Source organism: Rhodnius prolixus, unplaced genomic scaffold (genome assembly GCF_049639745.1).
Source record: "Rhodnius prolixus isolate KJV_2025 unplaced genomic scaffold, Rpr scaffold_12, whole genome shotgun sequence".
In the NCBI taxonomy this organism is placed as follows: domain Eukaryota; kingdom Metazoa; phylum Arthropoda; class Insecta; order Hemiptera; family Reduviidae; genus Rhodnius; species Rhodnius prolixus.
In genome coordinates, this window is record NW_027411635.1 from 10,031,361 (window position 1) to 10,054,133 (window position 22,773).

At 36.1% G+C, this 22,773-nt stretch overlaps 1 protein-coding gene across 4 annotated transcripts; it reads right to left on the reverse strand.

The window, feature by feature from the left end:
* Nucleotides 1-2,896: 2,896 nt before the first annotated feature.
* LOC141461920 (semaphorin-1A-like) lies at nt 2,897-22,426 on the reverse strand. 4 transcript variants are annotated; one of them, XM_074143382.1, is made up of 20 exons: nt 21,918-22,426; nt 21,370-21,477; nt 19,626-19,959; nt 18,828-18,996; nt 18,605-18,753; nt 18,460-18,522; nt 18,221-18,328; nt 17,884-17,971; nt 17,679-17,783; nt 17,349-17,437; nt 16,288-16,429; nt 15,992-16,200; nt 14,295-14,437; nt 14,049-14,131; nt 11,239-11,449; nt 11,010-11,152; nt 9,854-9,901; nt 9,705-9,773; nt 7,294-7,471; nt 2,897-7,197 (listed from the first exon to the last, which is right to left on the reverse strand). In XM_074143382.1, exons 4-20 carry the CDS (start codon nt 18,919-18,921, stop codon nt 7,038-7,040), a joined length of 2,082 nt encoding a protein of 693 aa, XP_073999483.1. In that variant the 5' UTR covers nt 18,922-18,996; nt 19,626-19,959; nt 21,370-21,477; nt 21,918-22,426; the 3' UTR covers nt 2,897-7,037. The 4 variants fall into 4 exon arrangements, with proteins under 4 accessions (XP_073999483.1, XP_073999484.1, XP_073999485.1 ...); XM_074143383.1 differs by lacking the exon at nt 21,918-22,426 and adding an exon at nt 21,579-21,876; XM_074143384.1 differs by lacking the exon at nt 21,370-21,477.
* Between the last annotated feature and the right edge of the window lie 347 nt (nt 22,427-22,773).

Consider the following 22,773-nt stretch of genomic DNA (forward strand, 5'->3'; position numbering starts at 1 on the left):
CTCGTGATAAGTGGAAGAACTGTATTCCCTTTTCGTCGGCTTGGCCGGATTTGGATATCCAATTTTCCTTACGGAATTAGGAAAGTTAGTAGTCGTAGTAAGTTACCAGTGACGGGGATATTGCTAAAGTAATATTTCCCGGTGAGAGGATTATACGCTACGAATAAACAGTAGAAAGGGAAGAAGGAAGTGCTAGGTGGACTGTGCTGGAAGAGTGCAAGAGAAAGCGTCGCTTGGGGTCCCCGAAAGGAGCAGACATCTGGGGAAAATCTGTAAATACAATATTACTCCATTAAAAATAAAATAAAACCAGGCCTGGGGTAAGTTGGAAATTTTCTATTTTTTTTTAACATTCCAACAGTTTCCGATGGAGGAAAAGTGTTTCCTCATAGTGTATATAGTCACAGACAGACGGTTTTCTTTATGGATTATTTTTTTTTATTGTTAAGGTTCCCTTTTGGATGAGTATCTAAAGAGCATTACATTTTTTAAATTATCTAAATGAGTAACGAAAGAGCATTAAACTTTCTATAAATCTGCTTAACCTAGAGCTTCAAAATCTTTCTTATAAACCAAGAAATGTTTATTCTAATGTCTAAAAAGTTGATTTCGATGATTTCTGTTAAAATTATCAACTGTATTTTTTCAATGATTAATGAATCAAGCAGTCACCTAATTGCAGAAAAAGTGCATTTATTGAGCTTCAAGGCCTTTTTTTTTTTTTAAATATTACCCTGCCCCGAACAGAGGGAGTGTAAATGCAAAAAACTAGGATGTAGCGTAACCTACTTTATTGATATCAAATTATTAATTTACTCGGATGTCAATTTTTGGAGAAGGAACAAAAAGAAAAGTAACCATTTTAGTTCTGAACAATTATTATTTAATAAAACGGATGTAAAAAATACAGTAGCAATAAAACACAGTAGTTGACTACAATTGTTTGTGCAACTTATCTTAATGACATAATGGAGGTTTTTTTTTCATCAGAGTTAATTAATAATAATTCAAAAATAAATCGTTTATTTTCTTTTTGTCCTTCTCCAAAAATTGATTAGTTTTGAATTATCTTTAATTAACTTTGAGGAAAAAAACCTCCATTATATCTTTAAGATAAGATTGTCAATAATATTAGACGTGTAGATTCATCATCATAAATTAGGCATAGCGAATTCGGGGGCAATTCGAACAATTTTTGTAGCGATTTACGTACCTAACTATTGTATTTTATTGCTATTGTATTTTTTACTTCCGTTTTTTTAAATAATAATTGAACAAAACTAAAATGGTTACTTTTCTTTTTGTTCCTTCTCCAAAAATTGACATACGAGTAAAATTAATAATTTGATATCAGTAAAAGGTCGGTTACACAACTTCCCAGTTTTCTGCATTTACCCCCTCTGTTCGGGGTAGGGTAATATTAAAAAAAAAAAAATATGGCCTTGAAGCTCAATAAATGCACTTTTTCCGCAATTGGGAGACTCCTTGATTCATTAATCATTGAAAAAATACAGTTGAAAATTTTAACAGAAATCATCGTGAACCAATTTTTTAGACATTAAAATAAAAATTTCATTGTTAATAAGAAATGTTATGAGGGTCTGGGTTAAGGAAATTTAATGCTCTTTCGTTTGGTATAAACAGATTTGTTACAGGATAAAGGATAGAAAAGTTACGGCCGTTTTTATGGTAGAAAATGCGAATATCGATGGAAAAATTAAAAATGCAAATATCTTGCGACACTATTGAGAATCAGGTCATAGTGAACAGAATATTTTTTGTTGCATTTGAGCTGCTGTAACACCTCCCAAAGTTTCGTCCACTTCTCCGTATACTCCCTGTATATGTAAGTAGCCTGCGAATCTCTCAGACTTTCATTTTTTTTAAATTGCCCTTAATAAAGATTAGTAGATATGAACCATGACTAGTTTGGGTAGCATTAGCGTCAAGGATATAGTTTTAGAAGTATATTCTTATTGAAATTGTATAGAAGGATGTTCTTGTACTGATTATTGGACATTACAGGGTATTTTCTTAAATGTAACAAAGATGGTAGCATATTATAATGACTGGTCATGGTCACTTTAAAGTCACGTTTAGGCACGGAGCAAACGTTCAGTTTCTGCGTGTGCCACAATTACTAGTGACCACTAGTGAACGTGGGGTAATGGATCTGGCTATCTCACTGTTTTTGCAAGCAAGTCTCTTATTAGACCCCGATAGCAATGCGCAAGTCCGGCAAATTAAGGATTTTTCTGAAAGACCTCAAATTCAACTAAATACAAATCTTGATGTATTTCGCGCTGTAGAAACGAGTACTGGTGAAATCGCTGCATTCTAATGGAAAAAATATATAACTGTTTTGCTTAGTTGAAATAGCAATTTTTTTGTTTGTTTTTTTAAGCGCTACGGGCCATGGACAATCCTCGACAATCTCCTTTCAAACCTCCCTGTCTTACGCCTTAACTCGCCATCTCCTTACCCAGTCTGCGGTCATCCTGCTCCACATCCTCAAACCATCTCATTCTCGGCCTGCCCCGCAATCTCCTACCACTTGGGTGACTGCTTTCTTGGGCATTCTCTCTTTTCCCATTCTTTCTACATGTCCAATCCACCTCAGTCTACTGGATTTTACCCCCGTGTAGTTTTTTAAAACAAAACATTATCTTTTTAAAGCTCTGTAACAGTGAACATTCAAAATGCAGGGCTGCAGAACTTTTTTACTGCAATTTTCAAGGTTATCATTAACTTTCGAATTTATACTGGCTTGAATATTGTGTTGCTGCATACGTTCGCAGTTCACTTTGTTACATCGGTGGTAATACATCGCATTACTCCGATGCATAGACTACACTCTATGAACTTGAGTGTTAGGGGAGAGAGAGTAAAAAACAAATTGAAAATATAATTTTTATAAATGTTAAACTTTATATAAAAATAATAATTATTATTACAATAAAATTTGCTAAATCTTTAAACACTGGGTATTTACATGGACGTCGTTAAGTTCAAAGAGGCGGCCATTCAAGATTACAATTTGATTGACCGAGCCTTATGAGTTCATTTCTTTAGATTGTAGATTTTTTTTCAGCTTTAGAGAAGGATGTTTTATAGATTCTTACATATATACATTTAAAAACTTTTAAGAGGAGCGTATATTGAAATTCTAGGATTAGCGGGTTGTATAGGACTAGGATAGTGCCTCACAAGATTTTTACGGAATGATTGTAATTTCTTACAATTATCTAAACATTAACCTGCATTATATAATAAGTTAAAGACTCCTGCGATTAAGGAGCCGATTTGCGTGAAGAGGAAGGTCTAGAAAGCACTGGCACTGCAGAAGGCTTTCGTGAAGGAATACAGGAGTGTAGCAAGACCTAGTAAAATTCATATGAGAGGGAGCTCTCAAGAAAGGTCTTAGAGCATTCTCAACGGTCCTTATATATTTTCAAGCGGGATTCCTCCCCCTCCAACGGCTAGTTTAGAGGAATCTTAAGCAGTATTCTTAGTTTTGGGGTGATTCTAGCTAGGTGCCATAAAAACCACCTGTAAAGATGTCTCTTTAAGGCATTCTTGAGAACCCTTGAAATTTTCCAAGCCAGGTTCTCAGGGCTCATTTGCGGTATCTGAGCCCCAAAAGTGTCATTATAAGCATTACGCTAGTGAAAAAATGCATGGGGCCCTAAAAAGTAGTATTTGCAAGGATGGTCTTCGATTAGAATTTCAAGACACATCGGAAGACCATCTTGTAAAAATATCTGAAATAAGACCAATGAAACTCTTTGTAGTTGGCACAACATAGAAAACTTGAACTTTTTTAAAAAAGAAGACCCCTAAAAGCAGAGGGTTTCCCTGTAAAGACTCACCCTAGACAAGCAACTTCATTGGAAAGACATCCATTCAAGGATGTAGACTAATATTCCCTTCCGCCAGATTTTAAGAAGTCACTCGTAAGTCCCCTAAACGTAAAGAAATGCACCCTGGAAATGTAATAACAATAACTAACTAAACAAATACTGTAATGTCAGTATAACTTTACAACTTAACACTATTACTAACAATTCTAATTAAAATTTCATTTAAAATACAATTTATATTATTTTATTTAAATACATTTTACAAGGTGACTATTGCACAATCAAACTAGTAAAAAAGCCATATCCAATATCATATACCCTTAGAAGAAGGGTAGAATAAAGACCACGAGTCCAAATCAGAGAATCAGAGAAGATCTTAGTGTTGCGGTCTAATCAGATTAAGACCTCTTAGAACTCACCTAGAAAGTAGGTGTCTCCGTTTTCTGACCTCTAGGAGTCTTTATTATCTGTAGTTAGGCGATTTATCACACTATGTCATGGCTGGCGTTTTTAAAAAAATAATTAAATTTATGTAATCACAGACTAACATAAAGAAATTAAAGATGGCTGACTCCGTGTTTAGGTTTGGAGAGCGAACCCGTCTGTGTAGAGGAGGTGCGGCATGCAGTTCATCATTTCTAAACAATAAAGTGATTTGGAGTCAACTATTCACACACTGACAAACGCGGACGACTCGCACAAAACGACGTAACAATACAAAGTCACGCATAACAAAAAAAAACCTTAAAGGGAAAAAAGCAAGAACCACGCGCATAGCAAGGAAAACGTTCAGCCCAAGTGCTCGTAAGCTAAAAGAAAAAGTATGCATCCCTACACAATAAGAATAAACACACTCTTGTATGCATGTACATGCATTCACACATAGAGGGAAACCGCACACATAACGCGCAGGCCGTTTGAAAAACAAATCTATGTGCGTGCATTCACTCTAGGAAAAACATACTGATACAAGCACAACGCTGAGAAAAAAAAATACATGCGCGAACAGACATAGGGCTAGCGCACAAATTCCCGCACTATTTGAGAAATCTCACATGACTGGAAGTAAGCACTTTATGCTTACAAGAATGCACGCAGGAGGGAAAACGTGTATACTCACTTTAACTCCAAAAAATAACAACCTAAGAAAAATGCAGGGAAAATAAACACTCTCAAGGGCACGGAGAGCACGCATGGCAAGCATAAGATATATGTAGGCGCACCCAGCCGGGAAATAGATAAATGGCATAGAGAAGCACCTCAGAGATACACGCATAGATAGGGAGAACGCGAAACACACTTATTTCCTTCAAGAACTTCTCAAAATTTATCAACCAGTAACGTGCCTTGGTTTTTATAACGTCACTTTACTGGGCATCCCTATTAGCAGATCTGCACTTCGCCCTCCAATCCTACTCCTACACATACATACATACATACATACACACACACACACACACACACACACACACACACACAAACACACACACACACACATACATACACACACACCTGACAAAAATTTAAATATGGCCGAATGTAATTGGAATGTTTATGATAATATAAATTAAATTAAGATTACAAAAATAGAAAGGCACAAACACAACAATTCTATATATCTGTAAATACATGTCATATATCAACAATCGTGTACATAATTTCTATTTACATTTAGATGGGCGGTGGGGAAAATATACCCCTTATTTTTAAAAACCATTATAAATATATAATTTACACTATAAAAATTCTTATTTATTTACAAACTCTATTTACATGCGTTTTTATCAAATGTGAATCAGATAACTTCACTAGGACTTATGATAGGATTTTGTAAATAAAAATGGTGTCGAGTCCCCTACACGACTGCTTAGCTGCTACTACAATAGCAGATAATAGCAATGAGATAATGTTCGCTGTTTTTGAATATAATACTTGAACGAACAGGGCATAATCTTAGGATTCTTTTTTTAGGCTACCAGTCATATCACAGACCTCTCTTTTAAAGTAAAACTCAACACAGAAGGTATAGAGCCTTTATTGTTCCTAAAGCACTATCATAAGACTTCGCACACTTATATGACGTGTCAAAGACTTTTTCGTATCATATTGGAACATTTGCTACCAACAAATGTCTGAGAAAAACTTGGTCATCGTACGTCCTCGTAAGTGTGGCTGAAGGCGTCAGATAACGCATTAAGCACAACAAAGTTGTACTTCTGAAAAACATTTATAATAGCAAGCGATATTTTAGTCTATTTAAAGAATGCCAAAAAATTCATTTACGATACATTTGTACACAATGGATACTTCTTTCAAAATTATTAATTTTAAGGGCGCTACTTCACCAGAAGAAAGAAAAAGCAATAATATCAATGATTTAATTTAATTGCATTTAGAAACTTTCAATTTCAAGTGGCAAAATTACATACTTTTTTCTTGAACTTGATTTGAGTAACCTTCCTTCCATAGTATACACAAAACATGAATTTTCAACTACAGTCTTGCAGTTTGAACACCTACTTTCACGATTTCACAAGCTCAGTCTAGAAACCAATATTGCTTGAAATAGAACAAGCGGTGCGTTTATTTGTAGTGAACATGGCTCAACTTGTCTGGGACATTTTAGCCAAGTATAAGAAATCGCAGTATAAGTGCTGAAAGTGAAACGACTGTGTTTGACAAGTGTCTATCGTATCAGAAATATATAAGGAACATCTCTATCGTTAATTTAACATACTGAACTGTTCAATTTCTCACATACCGTTAAATAAAATACAAGATCAAGACCTCTGTTAAAATAATTTTATAAACAAAAAATTACTTAAAATCCTAATTAAAAGAGATTTAAAAAACATTTAAAGCAGTAAAATGTGATAAAGAGTAATAAAACTCTAATACATACTCTTCCCCTTACATCTTAGACTATATCTTATTAAACAAAATCCAACTATAGCTTTGCTTTCTAAAATCTTACGTGGGAGATATTTTCTTAGAAGCAGTTAGGATAAAGGGTGACTCCTGACCCTAAAGCAGTAACATTCTAGTACTCTAAAATACCTTCAGGTGTCTCTCGAAGGCTCTTGGATCCTGTCATAAGTCCTTAATAACATCCTTTACGCTAAAAATACACCCTAAAAGGGCAAAAATAAAAGGCAAATCAATCCTTTGAGAATAACACTAAATATACGTTTTCTTTACTTTCTGCAACGATTTATTATTCTCAGACGATGAATTCGCGTTTTTATCATTGGAATTTTTCGGCGGTACATTCACTAATAGATTGATCGATTTATTGTTGACGCAGGAGGTTATATAAGAGGCTGATTCCCCGCCAATGCTGAAACAATCCATAACAAAAAATGGGTCAGTTTTTTTTTTTTAAATACTTTTAAACAAGAACTAGTCAGAAACCATAGATTAGAACAGTATTTACCTATTATGCTGTTGATGTAATGGCATATTTGTGTAAGTATTATCTGGACGAAAGCGTCGAGAACAAAAATAACCAGCAACAAAGCCAACGATAAGTGTCGCGAACACTGAACTTGATACTACGATACCTAGAGTGTCGGCTGTGTATATTACGATTTTCTCTTTTGCACCAACTTCACCTTTAACAAAAACAAACACATATATATATATCTGTGGCTTGGTGCAAGAAGTGAACAAGAAATTTAGCATCAATATTTCCCCCTTCCAGGTAAACCAAAGAGGACGTACACTCGTAATCCTTTATTTTACTTTGGCACTTCTTGCACCAAGCCAGAGATACACACACACACACATATATATATACACATTTCTTTTGGAGTAGCTGAGTTGAGAAACACCATTCCGAAAAATCATGGATTTTCACAAGAACAGCAATTAGAGAATGTAATCTTTAATTCTCTAAATAATGCGGATTTCAGACGTAAAGGGCTTCATATATAAAAACTTTAAAAGAGCAATTTAGTGGATACTCGAATATACGACGGTCGTTTGAAAAGTCCGTGCAAAGTCAGAGGGATAGCACCACTGGCGCGTATCGAGGTTATGTTTAGTTAGTAGCATCTCTTGGAAGAACACACACTAAGTTTCAGCCAGATCGGTCTATTTCTTTGTGTTTGGCATTAGTTTGAATTGAGGAAGTCGAGTGATTTTCAAAAAATGGACGAAAAAGAATTTCGTGTGTTGATTAAAACTACTTTATGAAAGGCAAAACGCCTCAGGAGACTAAAGGGAAGCTTGATAAACATTATGGTGACTCTGCACCTTCGATTAGAACAGTTTATAAGTGGTTTCAAAATTTTCGGAGTGGCCATATGGGCACAAGTGACGCTGAACGTTCTGGACGCCCTGTTGAGGTTACTACTCCAGAAATCATTGATAAAATCAATGATATGGTGATGGATGACAGAAGAGTGAAGGTGCGTGAGATTGCTAGTGCTGTGGGCATCTCGAATGAACGGCTACATAATATTTTGCATCAACATTTGGATATGACAAAGCTATCCGCAAGATGGGTGCCGCGATTGCTCACGCTTGACCAAAAACGAAATCGTGTGAAGTGTTGCAAGGACGGTTTGCAGCTGTTGCAGAAGAATCCGCAGGACTTTAAGCGTCGTTTCGTCACTGTGGATGAAACATGGATACATCACTACACTCTTGAGACCAAAAAACAATCTAAACAATGGGTTACCAAGGGGGAATCTGCGCCAAAAAAGGCGAAGACCGTTCCTTCGGCCGGAAAGATTATGGCGACTGTCTTTTGGGATTCGCAAGGAATAATCCTCATCGACTATCTGGAAAAGGGTAAAACTATTACAGGTGCATATTATTCATCGTTATTGGACCGTTTGAAAACCGAGCTGCAAGAAAAACGCCCACGATTGGCCCACAAAAAAGTCCTTTTCCATCACGACAACGCACCAGCTCACACCTCAGCAGTTGTGGTCGCAAAATTAATGGAAATAGGGTTCCAACTCGTTTCACATCCCCCCTATTCTCCAGACTTGGCTCCCTCGGACTACTATTTGTTCCCCAATATGAAGAAATGGCTGGCGGGAAAAAGATTTTATTCAAACGAGGAGGTAATTGCAGAAACGAATGGCTATTTTTCAAACTTGGACAAATCCTATTATTCGGAAGGGATCAACAAACTAGAGCAGCGTTGGACGAAGTGTATAAGCCTAAAAGGAGACTATGTTGAAAAATAAAAAGGTTTACCCCAAAAAATTAAGTAGTTTTTATTTTTGCACGGACTTTTCAAACGACCCTCGTATAAGTTAAAGAGCCCAATTTTTTGTTCCTCATGTGAATTCCAGGGCCGAAGTTTTTCTCAATTTAGTTCGAGATACAAAATCTGAATGGAGCAAACTTTTCCTCTCTATAAATTTTGTTTAACCAAAACATTTTTTCAATAGGCAAATCATTACAAACATTCTTTTGTGAAACTACCTGAAATATAATGTAGATACTGGAATCTTTACTTCAAAATAATTAGGATTATATCTGAAATAAATTCAAAAAAACGACCTTAAAGAAGCAGCTATGGATTAGCACCCTGAAAATATGGATTCCAGACCCCACTTTCCTCCTAAAATATTCAAGTTATCGAGAAACTATCTTTTTTCTTTTATTTCTGACTTTTGGATGTGGAGCAACTTAGAATACTAAATAATACTGGTTTGAGATCATAATATTTCTTAGCTACTGTATAAACACGAATTTTGGGATCTAACTTCCTAATTCCAACCAAGAATATCAGGAAATCCTAGAAGGGGCATATTTTTGTATACTTCCCGAATATATTTATCTGAGAATCTCTAATTATAAATATGGATAAAAAATAACCAAGCTTACCTCCGAGACATGGCAATGGATTGCAGCTGGAACATTTAGGACAGATATTTCCAACTTTGTCGTCCACATCTGCAACAATAGATTACAATTGTTTATAATTAAAATTCGAATTATTTGATTAAATGAAAATGGATAAAAAAAATAAATACCAAAATCTTTTTCTAAAGGATGTTCTGCAACCGCAGATTGGACGTTTCCTGCAAACAATCAGTCCAGATGAAATTTACAGGTGCAAATCTTTAAGTGTAGACAACGAATAGACTATATTTATGGAAATAATAACTAAGCAGATTAAAAGACTTTGACCTATGAAGAGTCATTGCTTGGATAACGAAAATAGTAGGGCAAATAATCTGATTTTATCCGTCGTAGCACGCATGTTTTTTTGTATAGCGGACAGGTTTCGCACTTTCATTCAACCTCGAAACACATTTTGAAAAAGCAAATTACTCTGACATACACTCTCGTGTCCCAGAAAAATCTCAGATTAAATGGATGAGAGAAAACGCTATTTTGCATCATGATAATGCGGCTATGATTCGACTACAATCTCACTAAAGCGCACCTTTACAAAATAAAAATCGTAAGTAGTACTAAATGTTATTTTTGGAATGGAGAGAATGGCGATTTCAATAATTTTACTATTCATATGCAATAAATTCAACATAAATTTGTAGTCATACTGCCTAAGTATACGATTTCGCTATAGCGCTAAAATAAAATTGGCAAATGCATAATTTCACGAAAGAATAATATTGAAAAAATATGAAATTGCTACAATTTTACACATTCAGCAATTGTAGCGTGTGACGGAAACTTTACAAGTGAAAGAAAAATTCCCTTTAACCCAACTCTCAAGTTGATTCTTAAATCACTGGAAGCCGTCAGTGAATTAAATGGAAATATGTTCGTTTTCTCCAGCCTTCAAAAAGTGTGATTGGATCATGTCACAGGAACAAAACTTAAAGTATGTTAGTAAATAACTTCAGGGCTGAGGTCTCAAAAAAAGAAAAAGTTTTAGGATGTTTTAGTCTTTGAGAACTTTTAATTTCTTTTATGATAACTGTTCCAAGATATTATCCGCCAACTCTTGTAAATAGACCAGAGTTCCTAGACCTGTAAAGTTAGTAAGACGGTTCCGATTCACATCGGTATGTGTGACAGCCTGCTCCATCTACTACACACAGCAGTCAAATCATCAATCAAACTCAGCTTCTTCGGCCGTCTCCCTCACAAGACCTACAATGTTCTGTTTAAAGTGAATAATACAGTATGCTTTTCTGGAGAGGCGCTAAAACAACATACCTGGTGGTTGACATGCATGATGTGAACCACGCGCAATATTCTGCAGGAAATTCTTCTTAGGTCCTGGATGTAGAGCATGCGCTACACAAAGATTATTTTGCATGTCCCAGGCACAGTATGGATCCTGTATGGCCACACATTCTCTGTAAAAATTTAAAATAAGGGCATACTATCAGTAAATCAAGTGTCAAAAACAATTCGCAGTTGATAATAACCAATATTAACCGACCTGCACGACAACACCTTTGAACATCTATACAATGGTATTGCATGAATAAAATCGTGTGTTACGATCAGCAATTTCGGTGGTTCACCGTTTGGCCGGACAATCGTTAACGATTTAATCGCTAGATGTGCACTGCCCACATGGATCTCTTCAGTAAAGATAGCTTTTGGATTGTCCCCTCCACGGTTAATTGCTTTCATTATACGTCCGTCATCTGCAACATGAAAGAAAGCAAATCATAAATATCCATTCAGCATGTTTTTGTGACACCTAAAGACTTCCTGCATGTGAGTCTGGTTACTTACTTAACCACCACTTAACATTTAGTCATTGTTCGGTCGCGATCGGGGCCGTTCGGCCAATTCGGCTGGCTATGACTTCGCGCAGGACGGCCCATCGCCCGCGCGCGTACTGACGTTCGCCTCCGCTGGTTGGACTTTCAGCTTTTCGTGTATATTTAAAACCTTATTCTTATTCTCTGAAGCTTTGCATATATTTTACCTTAGTTTCTATGTTATTCTATGCCATTCTCACGCTACCCAACTACCCCCTCTACCTTCTCTTAGACCATAGGGTCTCCTCCTTATCTATTGAGGGAGTCCGCTACTGACCAGCGTCCTGTACGGTGCTTGGTCTGCTGTATGTGCCTTTGGGCCTGCTGGTTTTACTGTGCTTCTTACCACTTCTCTACGCTGCTACGCTTCGCTTCCGCCTTGGTGGTATACACGTACCATCACTCGATTGGCATCAAGGGACATCACCCCAATTATTCTACGCTTCGCGGGCCACTCCGAGGACCCGCTTCCGGTGCAAAGTTCGTTCTCTCCTTACGCCTTTCCTGAGATTTCCCTCTTCCTCCATGCTACGCTTAACCATCAGACAAGTATATATAGTTACTATTTCCGCTTTCCTCAGACACGTCTCTACAGTTACTATTTCCGCCTTCCTTAGAGACGCTTATACCTCTACCATATCCGCTGTCCTGGCATTCGCCCTTATACCTCTAGCACTGCGCTTCAGGAGCTTCACATCCGGCCGCAAGGGTAAGTGTTACTCATTCCTACCTCTGCTCCACTCTCTATATATATTTGCATGTAGTTAATTGTGACCTATTCACGATTACTGGAACCCGCTTCGCCACTTCCGGTTTTATCCGCTGGCGCATAGCGCCCCGACTAACGCTACGCTTTGGGGTGTCAACGTTCACGCGCTGACAGTCATTGTCCAAGACGGGGATGTTATACTTGTTGCACGTTAAGACATTAACAAAAAATAGTATGTAAACTTAAGTCTTAAAACTTTCTTCAAACTTCGGATTTTTATTTAATGTTAGTTAATTGGCTAATCTTTCATTGCAAGTGCTTGGATCCCGTGTAAAAAATGATGCCCCTACTTCAAGTAGTACGAGGGTCGTTTGAAAAGTCCGTGCAAAAATAAAAACTACTTAATTTTTTGGGGTAAACCTTTTTTATTTTTCAACATAGTCTCCTTTTAGGCTTATACACTTCGTCCAACGCTGCTCTAGTTTGTTGATCCCTTCCGAATAATAGGATTTGTCCAAGTCTGAAAAATAGTCATTCGTTTCTGCAATTACCTCCTCGTTTGAATAAAATCTTTTTCCCGCCAGCCATTTCTTCATATTGGGGAACAAATAGCAGTCCGAGGGAGCCAAGTCTGGAGAATAGGGGGGATGTGAAACGAGTTGGAACCCAATTTCCATTAATTTTGCGACCACAACTGCTGAGGTGTGAGCTGGTGCGTTGTCGTGATGGAAAAGGACTTTTTTGTGGGCCAATCGTGGGCGTTTTTCTTGCAGCTCGGTTTTCAAACGGTCCAATAACGATGAATAATATGCACCAGTAATAGTTTTACCCTTTTCCAGATAGTCGATGAGGATTATTCCTTGCGAATCCCAAAAGACAGTCGCCATAATCTTTCCGGCCGAAGGAACGGTCTTCGCCTTTTTTGGTGCAGATTCCCCCTTAGTAACCCACTGTTTAGATTGTTCTTTGGTCTCAGGAGTGTAGTGATGTATCCATGTTTCATCCACAGTGACGAAACGACGCTTAAAGTCCTGCGGATTCTTCTGCAACAGCTGCAAACCGTCCTTGCAACACTTCACACGATTTCGTTTTTGGTCAAGCGTGAGTAATCGCGGCACCCATCTTGCGGATAGCTTTGTCATGTCCAAATGTTGATGCAAAATATTATGTAGCCGTTCATTCGAGATGCCCACAGCAATAGCAATCTCACGCACCTTCATTCTTCTGTCATCCATCACCATATCATGGATTTTATCAATGATTTCTGGAGTAGTAACCTCAACAGGGCGTCCAGAACGTTCAGCGTCACTTGTGCCCATATGGCCACTCCGAAAATTTTGAAACCACTTATAAACTGTTCTAATCGAAGGTGCAGAGTCACCATAATGTTTATCAAGCTTCTCTTTAGTCTCCTGAGGCGTTTTGCCTTTCATAAAGTAGTGTTTAATCAACACACGAAATTCTTTTTCGTCCATTTTTTGAAAATCACTCGACTTCCTCGATTCAAACGAATGCCAAACACAAAGAAATAGACCGATCTGGCTGAAACTTGGTGTTGTTCTTCCAAGAGATGCTACTAACTAAACATAACCTCGATACGCGCCAGTAGTGCTATCTCTCTGACTTTGCACGGACTTTTCAAACGACCCTCGCAGTTAATCGCTAAGTAATTAATTCAATTTGTACTTATAGATGAAAAACTGATACAATTTTTTTACATCCTAGTAAATTAGAGCATGTAACCTTTAGGCCCCTTCCAAAAATACTAACCTGTACCGATGAAGAGAACATCCATTGGCTGTCCAGTTATAGTCTTTACCTGTGGATCCACAGTAATTGCTGAAAATCGATTCCTGCAATGAAAAATTTACATTAAAGACAAATCAACCATTTATCAGGAATTAAAGCCCATCAGATGCTAAGGTGTAAAATATCTCTGGTGCTCTGCTGGAGATTATGGAGAACTCGAGTTTCCCCCCTATAAAATTGCCTCTAAAATGTAAAAAAAAAACCTACCTTAGGCTAACTCTAACCAATAACGGTTGAACATAAGAGGATACAGCCTCATCCATCAAGGTGTGAGTTTTGACGAAATTCACTGAGACGTCTGGTAAAGTACGACTGTCGTTCACACATTGTCCAGGGCGGGGATGTGGCACCTGAAGCATGTTTAAGTATGAACAAAGAAGTAGTATCAAAACTCCAAGCAATTTTTTAAGTCTTAAAGTTTAAACTTCGGATTTTCTGTTTAATGTTAATAGCCTTCAATGTTTCATTTGATGATATGACTTGAGAGATGTCCCCAAATTCTTCCCGACAATTAATTTTTTTATGAAAAGAATTTCAAACCAAAACTATAAGTGTTTAACTAACTGGAAAGACACAAAAAGTAATAAGAAATCGTCCAAAAGACCAAATTCCGTTCAAGCTATATACTTCAAAATTCGGAATTTTAGCAAATCAGTGAACCCTAATTATTATATTTACATAATGTTGACAGATCCATAGATCTCTTCTAAAATTCTATAGTGCTGGTGATTTGAAAGTTGTGGTACATATTGTGACGAGGAATGTGAAGGCAGTATTTTCTTTTCTATTATTCAGGTTTCTCCCCTGTTTAATTATTTCTTATAACCACACTCTGGCCATAATAATACAATGCCACTAGATCTCAAATTCGCTAAAGATCAAATAAAAAAAGAATCAGAAGAAAGGAATTAGTAAGATCATAGTATCGACGAGTGATAGTGAAACCAGGACAACACAACTCATAGATATAAAAGGTAAACATCTATCTTTTTACCATAAAAGGCATCTAAAAAAGGTTAACAAATTACTTAAAGCCTTCAAAATACAATAGCCGCACAAATATCCACAGGAAGATAATATAAACGAGAACCAAAGTCAAGACCTTAGACTTGTGAGGTTGGCAGCTTAACCAATGCTCTCATTTCACTTAGCAATCATTGCAGGTCATGCGGAAGGCGGACATACTGTCGGCCTGGGGAGGGGACTGGACAAAATCCGGGGAATCCTGCGGCGTGAACAGGAGCTTACCGTGTACATAACATGCATAACATGTGTAGTGAAGAGCAAAACTTACCGGCAAACTTGCTTTACCCAAGGCGTGCCTGGAGATTTAAGAGTCATAGCGAGTCTGCAAGTCTAGAAGACACCGCCTCTTCTGCACAGCGAGGATGTAGGAAGTGCAATTTTTTGGTTAAAACGCCCATAATAGCGAAGATATAGAGGCCCAAGTTCGAAACCTACTTGTAAACATTAGGGCTTGCGTACGCGAAGAGCTCTGAGCCATTTATTAACGCTGGTCTCCTGGGAACATCTAAATATACCCTCTACAATTTCTAAAAAGAACACTTTAATTTGGAGTTTTGGATGTCTCTTAAAGCCGTTTCCTTCATTTTTCCAGATGAGTTTATAAATACTAGACGAGTGAAGTTTAAAAATATAAATTGGGACTAATGGCAGTCCAAGTCCTAAGACCTGAGCCTATTGAGCCATTTCTTCATCTCCCATTGAAAATACAGCTCCATCTTGACTTTCTAGATATTAGAAATCATTTATTTTTTATTGCTGGAATGTGATGAAACAGAGAATATGCCTAACAAACTTGTCTTTAAAGGCTTTGAGAGATGTTTTACGGCTATGCTCAAGCAAAATACCACCTATCTAGTTTTCCCCAGGATTTGACTTACCTTTGACTGTGGTACTTTCAACCAATTTGAATTCATATTCTCCTGCTCTTTGAAAGCACCTCCGTCAAATATATTCATAATTGAATCCAATGAGAAAGCGCAGACTGCTGAACCACCAATTGAATTCGACGGAGTAGTAAAGATGCCATAGATTAATTTAGTTGGACCATTTGCTCCGTACATACCTTGGACAATTTTACTGGTAGATTCTGTAAAAATAAATTGAATCAAAATGGCTTTAAGACTTTTGTTTCAAGCATTGTCACAGATGACCTCTTGTGAGATCAAAAACTTACGTATCTCGTTGAAGTAAAATGGATAATCGCCTGGTATGGAACAATTCAAGCGTGCCTTGATGAAGGAAGTCCAACGGTCGCCGAATTGATGCGGTCCACCCTTATCACGCTTGCAAACTCGTCCAACTCTTGAGTAGATAACCTTTTTTAAAAATCAAATAATTCAATCAAATAGAAATTCATAAAATCAGTAAATTTATAAATTTTAAGACGAAAAATAAATATATGTACTTACAAAATTTGTAAAATACATTGAATCCGAAAATTGCATGAGGGAAAAAAATGAAATTAAATTTTTATAGTGTAATTCACAAATCAAATTCTATGGTAATTACTTCAACTTCCTCTTATTAGAGAGTTGGTGGAAGAAGACGAAGAAGAAGAACAAGCGATAGTCAGACAAACTACTGTCACAGATAGACAAAATTACAGATAAAGATATTGATAAGCTGGCAGCTGAAACAGATACCGAGCATGATCAGACTGACCTAGGGATATTAAAGTCTGAAAGATAAAATGACAGAATATTTGAAAGAAGGCAGACCTAAAACTAAATTAAAGAAACTGATTGAGGGACTAGAAAAAGATAGTCCAAGTGGCAGCCACTGCCGATGATCACTGAGTTAAGTAATAAAAACAAACTAACTGATGGACAGAAGAACATAGGCTAAACATATAGACTTCTATCCAGCAAAAAGGAGTAACTGACAGTCCACACACTAACAGAATAAATGACTGTCTGTTAGACAAAAACAGGAGTCCTTAAGAATATACAGAATGAAAAAGAGTGAGGCAATTGGACTAGAAGATACTGGACTGATAATTAGAAAATCAGTTTAAGAGAAGCACAAATAATAGTACACACCTCAGAGAGATAAATTATCGGACAAGTTAGGTATATGAAATGTTGAATATATATCAAAAAATTTGAAATGAAAAATATATGATTTATAGAAAGAGGGAGTTGGAATAATAAATTAGTTTCAGAACTATAGCTTCTTTGGGACCACACATAACTTAGGAGTTACACACAAACAGACTACATAAACTAAACTAAATACCTTGCCACAGTTGATGTATTCGACAGCAGCTTCCCTGAAGAAAAACAGCACATAGTCTTGATAGCTCATGGAGCTCACAAAGTTAGCATCTGTGAACAAGAACCCACTTTCTGTCAATTACCCTAACACTTCGCATTTTTACACCAACTAGATTTATTTTCTCTAAAGGCAACATTTATCAAAATTTGATGCGATGTCCTGACAAGAGCAGGGCTAGTGCGAACATGTAAGCCAGGATTATTAGGTAGCCCACAGCTCCCCAGCAACAAGCTTCTGACGATTCCTAGAAACTGGCAATCGGCATGATATGCTCACTAAAAATTAACTCACCATTCAATTGTTTTAGATCTGATCGTTCCGTTCTCAGCGGATCTCTGTAGATAATTGACTCAACTCCACCAAAATCCGCAACAGTCGCAGTGTACATGTGGCCATCTACAACCGAGATAGAAATGTTAAAAAAAAAATAAAAAATTTGCTATACGGCACAAGGATTTCGTTTCTTTTTTTTCTCTATAGCAAAAACCGTACCCACCTGTATAGACTGCAGAACTGTTATGATCTGGGTCGTATGGGCACCAACCTTGTCCCTCCATCTCCTTTTCCACTATGTTTTTACCATCCTGGCGGAAATAAATTTGAGTTAGTTCAAGAAGTATCAGTAGTGGGAATTTCTGGCCGCACTGCATTGGGGAAAAAGGGCTATGACCCAGTGATCAGGATCAGGACTTCTTTTACCTTAAAATACTTTTTTACAAGAACTCAAATTTTGTACAATACATTAATGTATAGCTTAAGACATCCCTTAGGAAGTTCTTTATCCCCAAGCAGCTAGTTATAGTAGCTAGTTTCGAGCATAAATCTAAACTTACGATAAATTTATAGTGCCTACACAGTGGTTTATAAGCATTTGTGCCACAGATCAGTAGTTTATCTTCATCAACTTTTGCTCCAACTCGGATATAGTTGTGGCAGTCTTCCTGTAATTTAGAATGTTGCTTTGAGTTAATTAGTTTTGTGTGAGAAATTTGGTATGTTCTCAGCCCTTAAAAGGCTCAACTCCAGCGATTTGGACAATATTCAAGACCGCAATAAGTACTGACATCCTTACCTCAGATTTTCCCTTTAAGTAGCATAATTCTCGATGGGCACCTGTAGGAGGCCACACAATACGCTGTAAAGAAACGTCAAAAGTCAATAATGGATACCTATAAAAAGTTAATTCATCCGCATAAAGCAGAGTAAAGCATACCTACCTGCAAACGATTTTCCGTTAAATTACTTAAGGTAATATTATATATAACATTTCTAGAACCAACCAAAATGGAATCAGAATCCATCTCTAATAGTTTAAAATAATCCACATAGCTATCATTACCGGAGAATTTATCAATTTGGTCTTCAGCTGAAACATAAAATTCATGGATGCAATGTTGTTAACCAATTTGTGAATCGAACAAAATAAATGAAAACACTTACTGTAAGTATTGTACATGCGCGGCTCTGGATTTTGAATCCACGCTGATGTTAAATGCAAGAGTATCAGACTCCTGCAAAATGGATTATTCAACATAATTCTGGATTGTTAATTTTTTTTTGTTTGGCTTTTCGGCAGGTTGTTTTGTATTTAAGAACCCCAAAGCATAATCTGTAAAAGAAAGAGCGTTAAAGCAAAGATGCAAAAAGTGTATATATAATCTGAAGAGAAGGAAATGACAGAACATTGTATCATAAAATTTTAAAAATGCTAGAAAACATTGTTTGAAGCAATGTGTTGAATGATTTCAAAACATTACTTTATATAGAAGCTATTTTCTAGTGAGGCCAAGAAGACATGAGTGATTAACCATTATCTTTACCAATGAGATCAATCTCTTTAATGCAGAATCCCTTTTTTGTCAATGGAAATGATCGAAGATGGACGATGAGAATTTTCTTGAATTAAAGGTACTACTTTGGTACCGTAACCGAAAGAAACTTTCTGAGATTAATAATAGGGTATAGTTATAATATTCTCGCGATAAAGTATAGAGTGATTCTCAACTACTCAGATCCGTCTTGTATTTGTTGACTTATGGCGATTTTTTGGTTCTGGTTTTGACGGTACGTAAATAATAATGTTTTTTCACTCTCATGGTTGAAGTTAAAAATTTATTGATTGTATTCTTATGTGAAAAATGTCCCACAATAAATTTGTAACTCAGTATTACACAAATAAGTAGTAAGAATCATTGTTCCAACTGCCTAAACGAAAACACAGTTTAAATTTTTACTTACTCAGAGAAGGCATTGCGAACGTGCAGATTTTCGTTTTTGAGTATTCATCGCAACTATCCCTTTCAGTTTATTATACTGAACGTGTATAATATTGAATTCTGTAACTACTTTTTGGTACAAACAATAAGTAGCGAGAAAATTTAACTTCACAAATTGCAGTAAGAGAAAGTTAAGTAGTTGTTCATACCGCAATACTCATGGTAAAAAATCAAAATCTCATGAATACCCTACTTCCTCATATTAATAATAGGTAAAAATAAAAATGAATACTTTTTGAAATATTCCTGAGTTTCTTGTTGTTTTTCAAAAAACGTTCAAGAGATTTTCACTGAACCTGCATAACATGTAAAGAATTAGTACAAGATTAAATAAACAGCCATTTCAAAATAAAATGAGAAAATGACGAATTTATTTTAGACAATACGCCCTATGTGGTACTTATTTTTCGATAAGATAACAATACTCCAAACTTTTCCTTTATAGCTTACGTTAGAAGTATAAATAGAAAAATATAATGAAGGAAACATCTTTATTTTTAGTATTATTGAAATAAATTTTAATTACATAATTCAAAAATTCATGAAATACTTAGTAGGAAAAATTGTATTGTTTGTAAAATTATAATAGTGTTTTTCAGAGAAATAATTATATTTATGGGTGGTGAGGTTTTGGTAAACTCTCGGCTATCATTTTTCGGCAGTACCCCTTTGATTCATTCCTCATTTTCGTAGTGCAGCTGCACAATTCAAACTTCGATCTAGAAATCGAAGGTAATTTCTCAATCGCAAGAACCACTTATAAAATTAATTTTGCATTTTTTTCGAAATTTTCTTTCAACTTCAATTTACATTTCACTAACAAGGTAGTACTGCTGCTTGCACTTGAAACACTTTTACAGCATACATACATTTATTTTGGGCAATTCGGTGATGGGACAGGGGATAGGGTCCAGTCCATTACCGGACTGTAAACATTTTAGATAAACAACAGCTTCTAGGAAGCTTTCATAAAAATACCCACTTAAATAATTATTCCTTTTAATGTGTACTTTATTTCGTAGTAAGTACAGGTAATGGGAAATGGTCTATCGTAACATCAAGTTAAAGGGGACAGCGGGATAAATAATTTCCACCCGAGTTCCCTCGAAATTCGTGTCTATTCTTATTTTATTTTTTTCTTTTACAAATAGGAGCGGTAGTCGAACCCCAAACCAGAGGCAGGAAACTTTTATCATTAATCGCTTAAATTTACTGCGGCTTCACTCTAGCAGGGCGTGCGGTCATTCCGATAATCGAAGCCTTCTGACAGACCATTGCAGACTGAGAAGCATACGAAACATTTGGGTTTCTGTAGGGTTCGCTTACGAAAACTGCGGGCATGAGTGAATACGAAGAGTTCGATGGCTTAAAGGTCAGCTCTCTGGAAATGAAAAAGTAAAGCTTTCACTTTGCGCAGGAACACTTTTCAAGTCTTTTAAGCCTAATCATACCGACTAAACTGGAAAAGATGCTCCAACCTAACTTGTGCCACAATAGAACCTTTGGGTTGAGGTGGTGTTAACTTTCTGGCCAACTCCTATAAAATCTAATCTGACAGCAAGTCACACAATAATACCTTACAGAACATACTCTTTTAAATACCAAACGCTAATCTTACAAAGCCTATTCAATACCCTATTTTATACTATTTCAACTTGACATATCTGTTTTGGAGAGGAGAAATGGGATCTCATATCTTAACATACCCTCAATAATACTTCTGATCAGACTGAGATGGCTGTCCTTTACTGTCTCTTCGATAACTGTAAGAGAGATGAGTGGCTTCCAAATCCAACACTGATGTCTGGGTCATACTTTCCATCCAAATAAACAATAAAGAAAAAAAGGTCCAGATTATGTTTTGCATATCTAACAGTTTTGTACAGATGATGAAATCAACAAGTACGTTTGTTACCTTATTTCTAAACTTAGTCCCCACCTTATTGAACGAAAACAAAGTTTGAGAAAATAGAGGAAGGTTTTTAACCAATAGCACAAAATAAACAAGGTGTAAAATTAATAAAATAAATACCCGAGTTTGTTAATATAAAAATCGAAAGCTGAGTTAAATTTAAATTATGAAAATAACCATCTATGAAGACCCACTAGATCAAAAGCAAAGATTAGGTGCACTTTTTTTCTTTAATTGTGGAAATGACCTCGGGCGTAATTTTTGTTTACAATTTAAGTTTATTTGCAAGCAGTGTTTACGTTGCTATGTTTCTTTTATAAAATGAATTTAATATGGACTTACTTTGTTTGTGATTGGCTTCTTACAATAGTATAGATGTCTCAAATGATCTCTTAACTGCATAATTTTGATGTAGTATTTTTTATAGTTTTTATTAAGCTAATAAGATGATAGAAATCTACTTCTGTAACTTATTTTCTAAATTATAGAATGAAATTACACAAACGCAGAGAATAATGAAAATAATTGTTAAAACTACTTTCTGTTATGAAATAACCTTAACCACTTTAAAACTCGGAAACTTTCACTTGACACCAGCAGAGTTAAGTTCTTCCTTGCACTTCACAAATATTTACAGCAGTTTGTTTAGTTTATTTTTTCAAAATAATTTAAAACTTCATACTTTTTTAAAACAATTTGTATACAAAATTATAAATAAATAATTTAAAAGGGAACTGATCGTAAATAGAAATAAATGCTAATGGAGAGTGGATTGTAAAAACAAGTTTGTGCCCCCACTTTAGAGGCACTTAATTGTAGCCTGGGGCTACCTGAGTGGGGCAGCTAACTTCTTCTGCCTATACAAAACAAAAAATAATCTAATCAATGTAGCCAATATTACAGATTAAACGAATTTTAAATATTGGTATTACTTATTTTGTTTACATAAACTTCAGCACTGTTTTGAGATAAAGATTTGATTGGGATTTGGTCCCACATAAATTCCTGCATTTAAGACGAAATACCAGTCTCTGACCGTACGTTTACTTGGCGTGAATTCCTAGTCTATTGGTCAGATATTGAATATGTATCATAAATGCAAGGCCGTCGTTCCGAAAAAAGAAGTGCCTACTGTTACAAACCTATTCACCAACTCTGGCAGTCATTTAAAATGTGTAACATCAGAAAATTTTAAAGA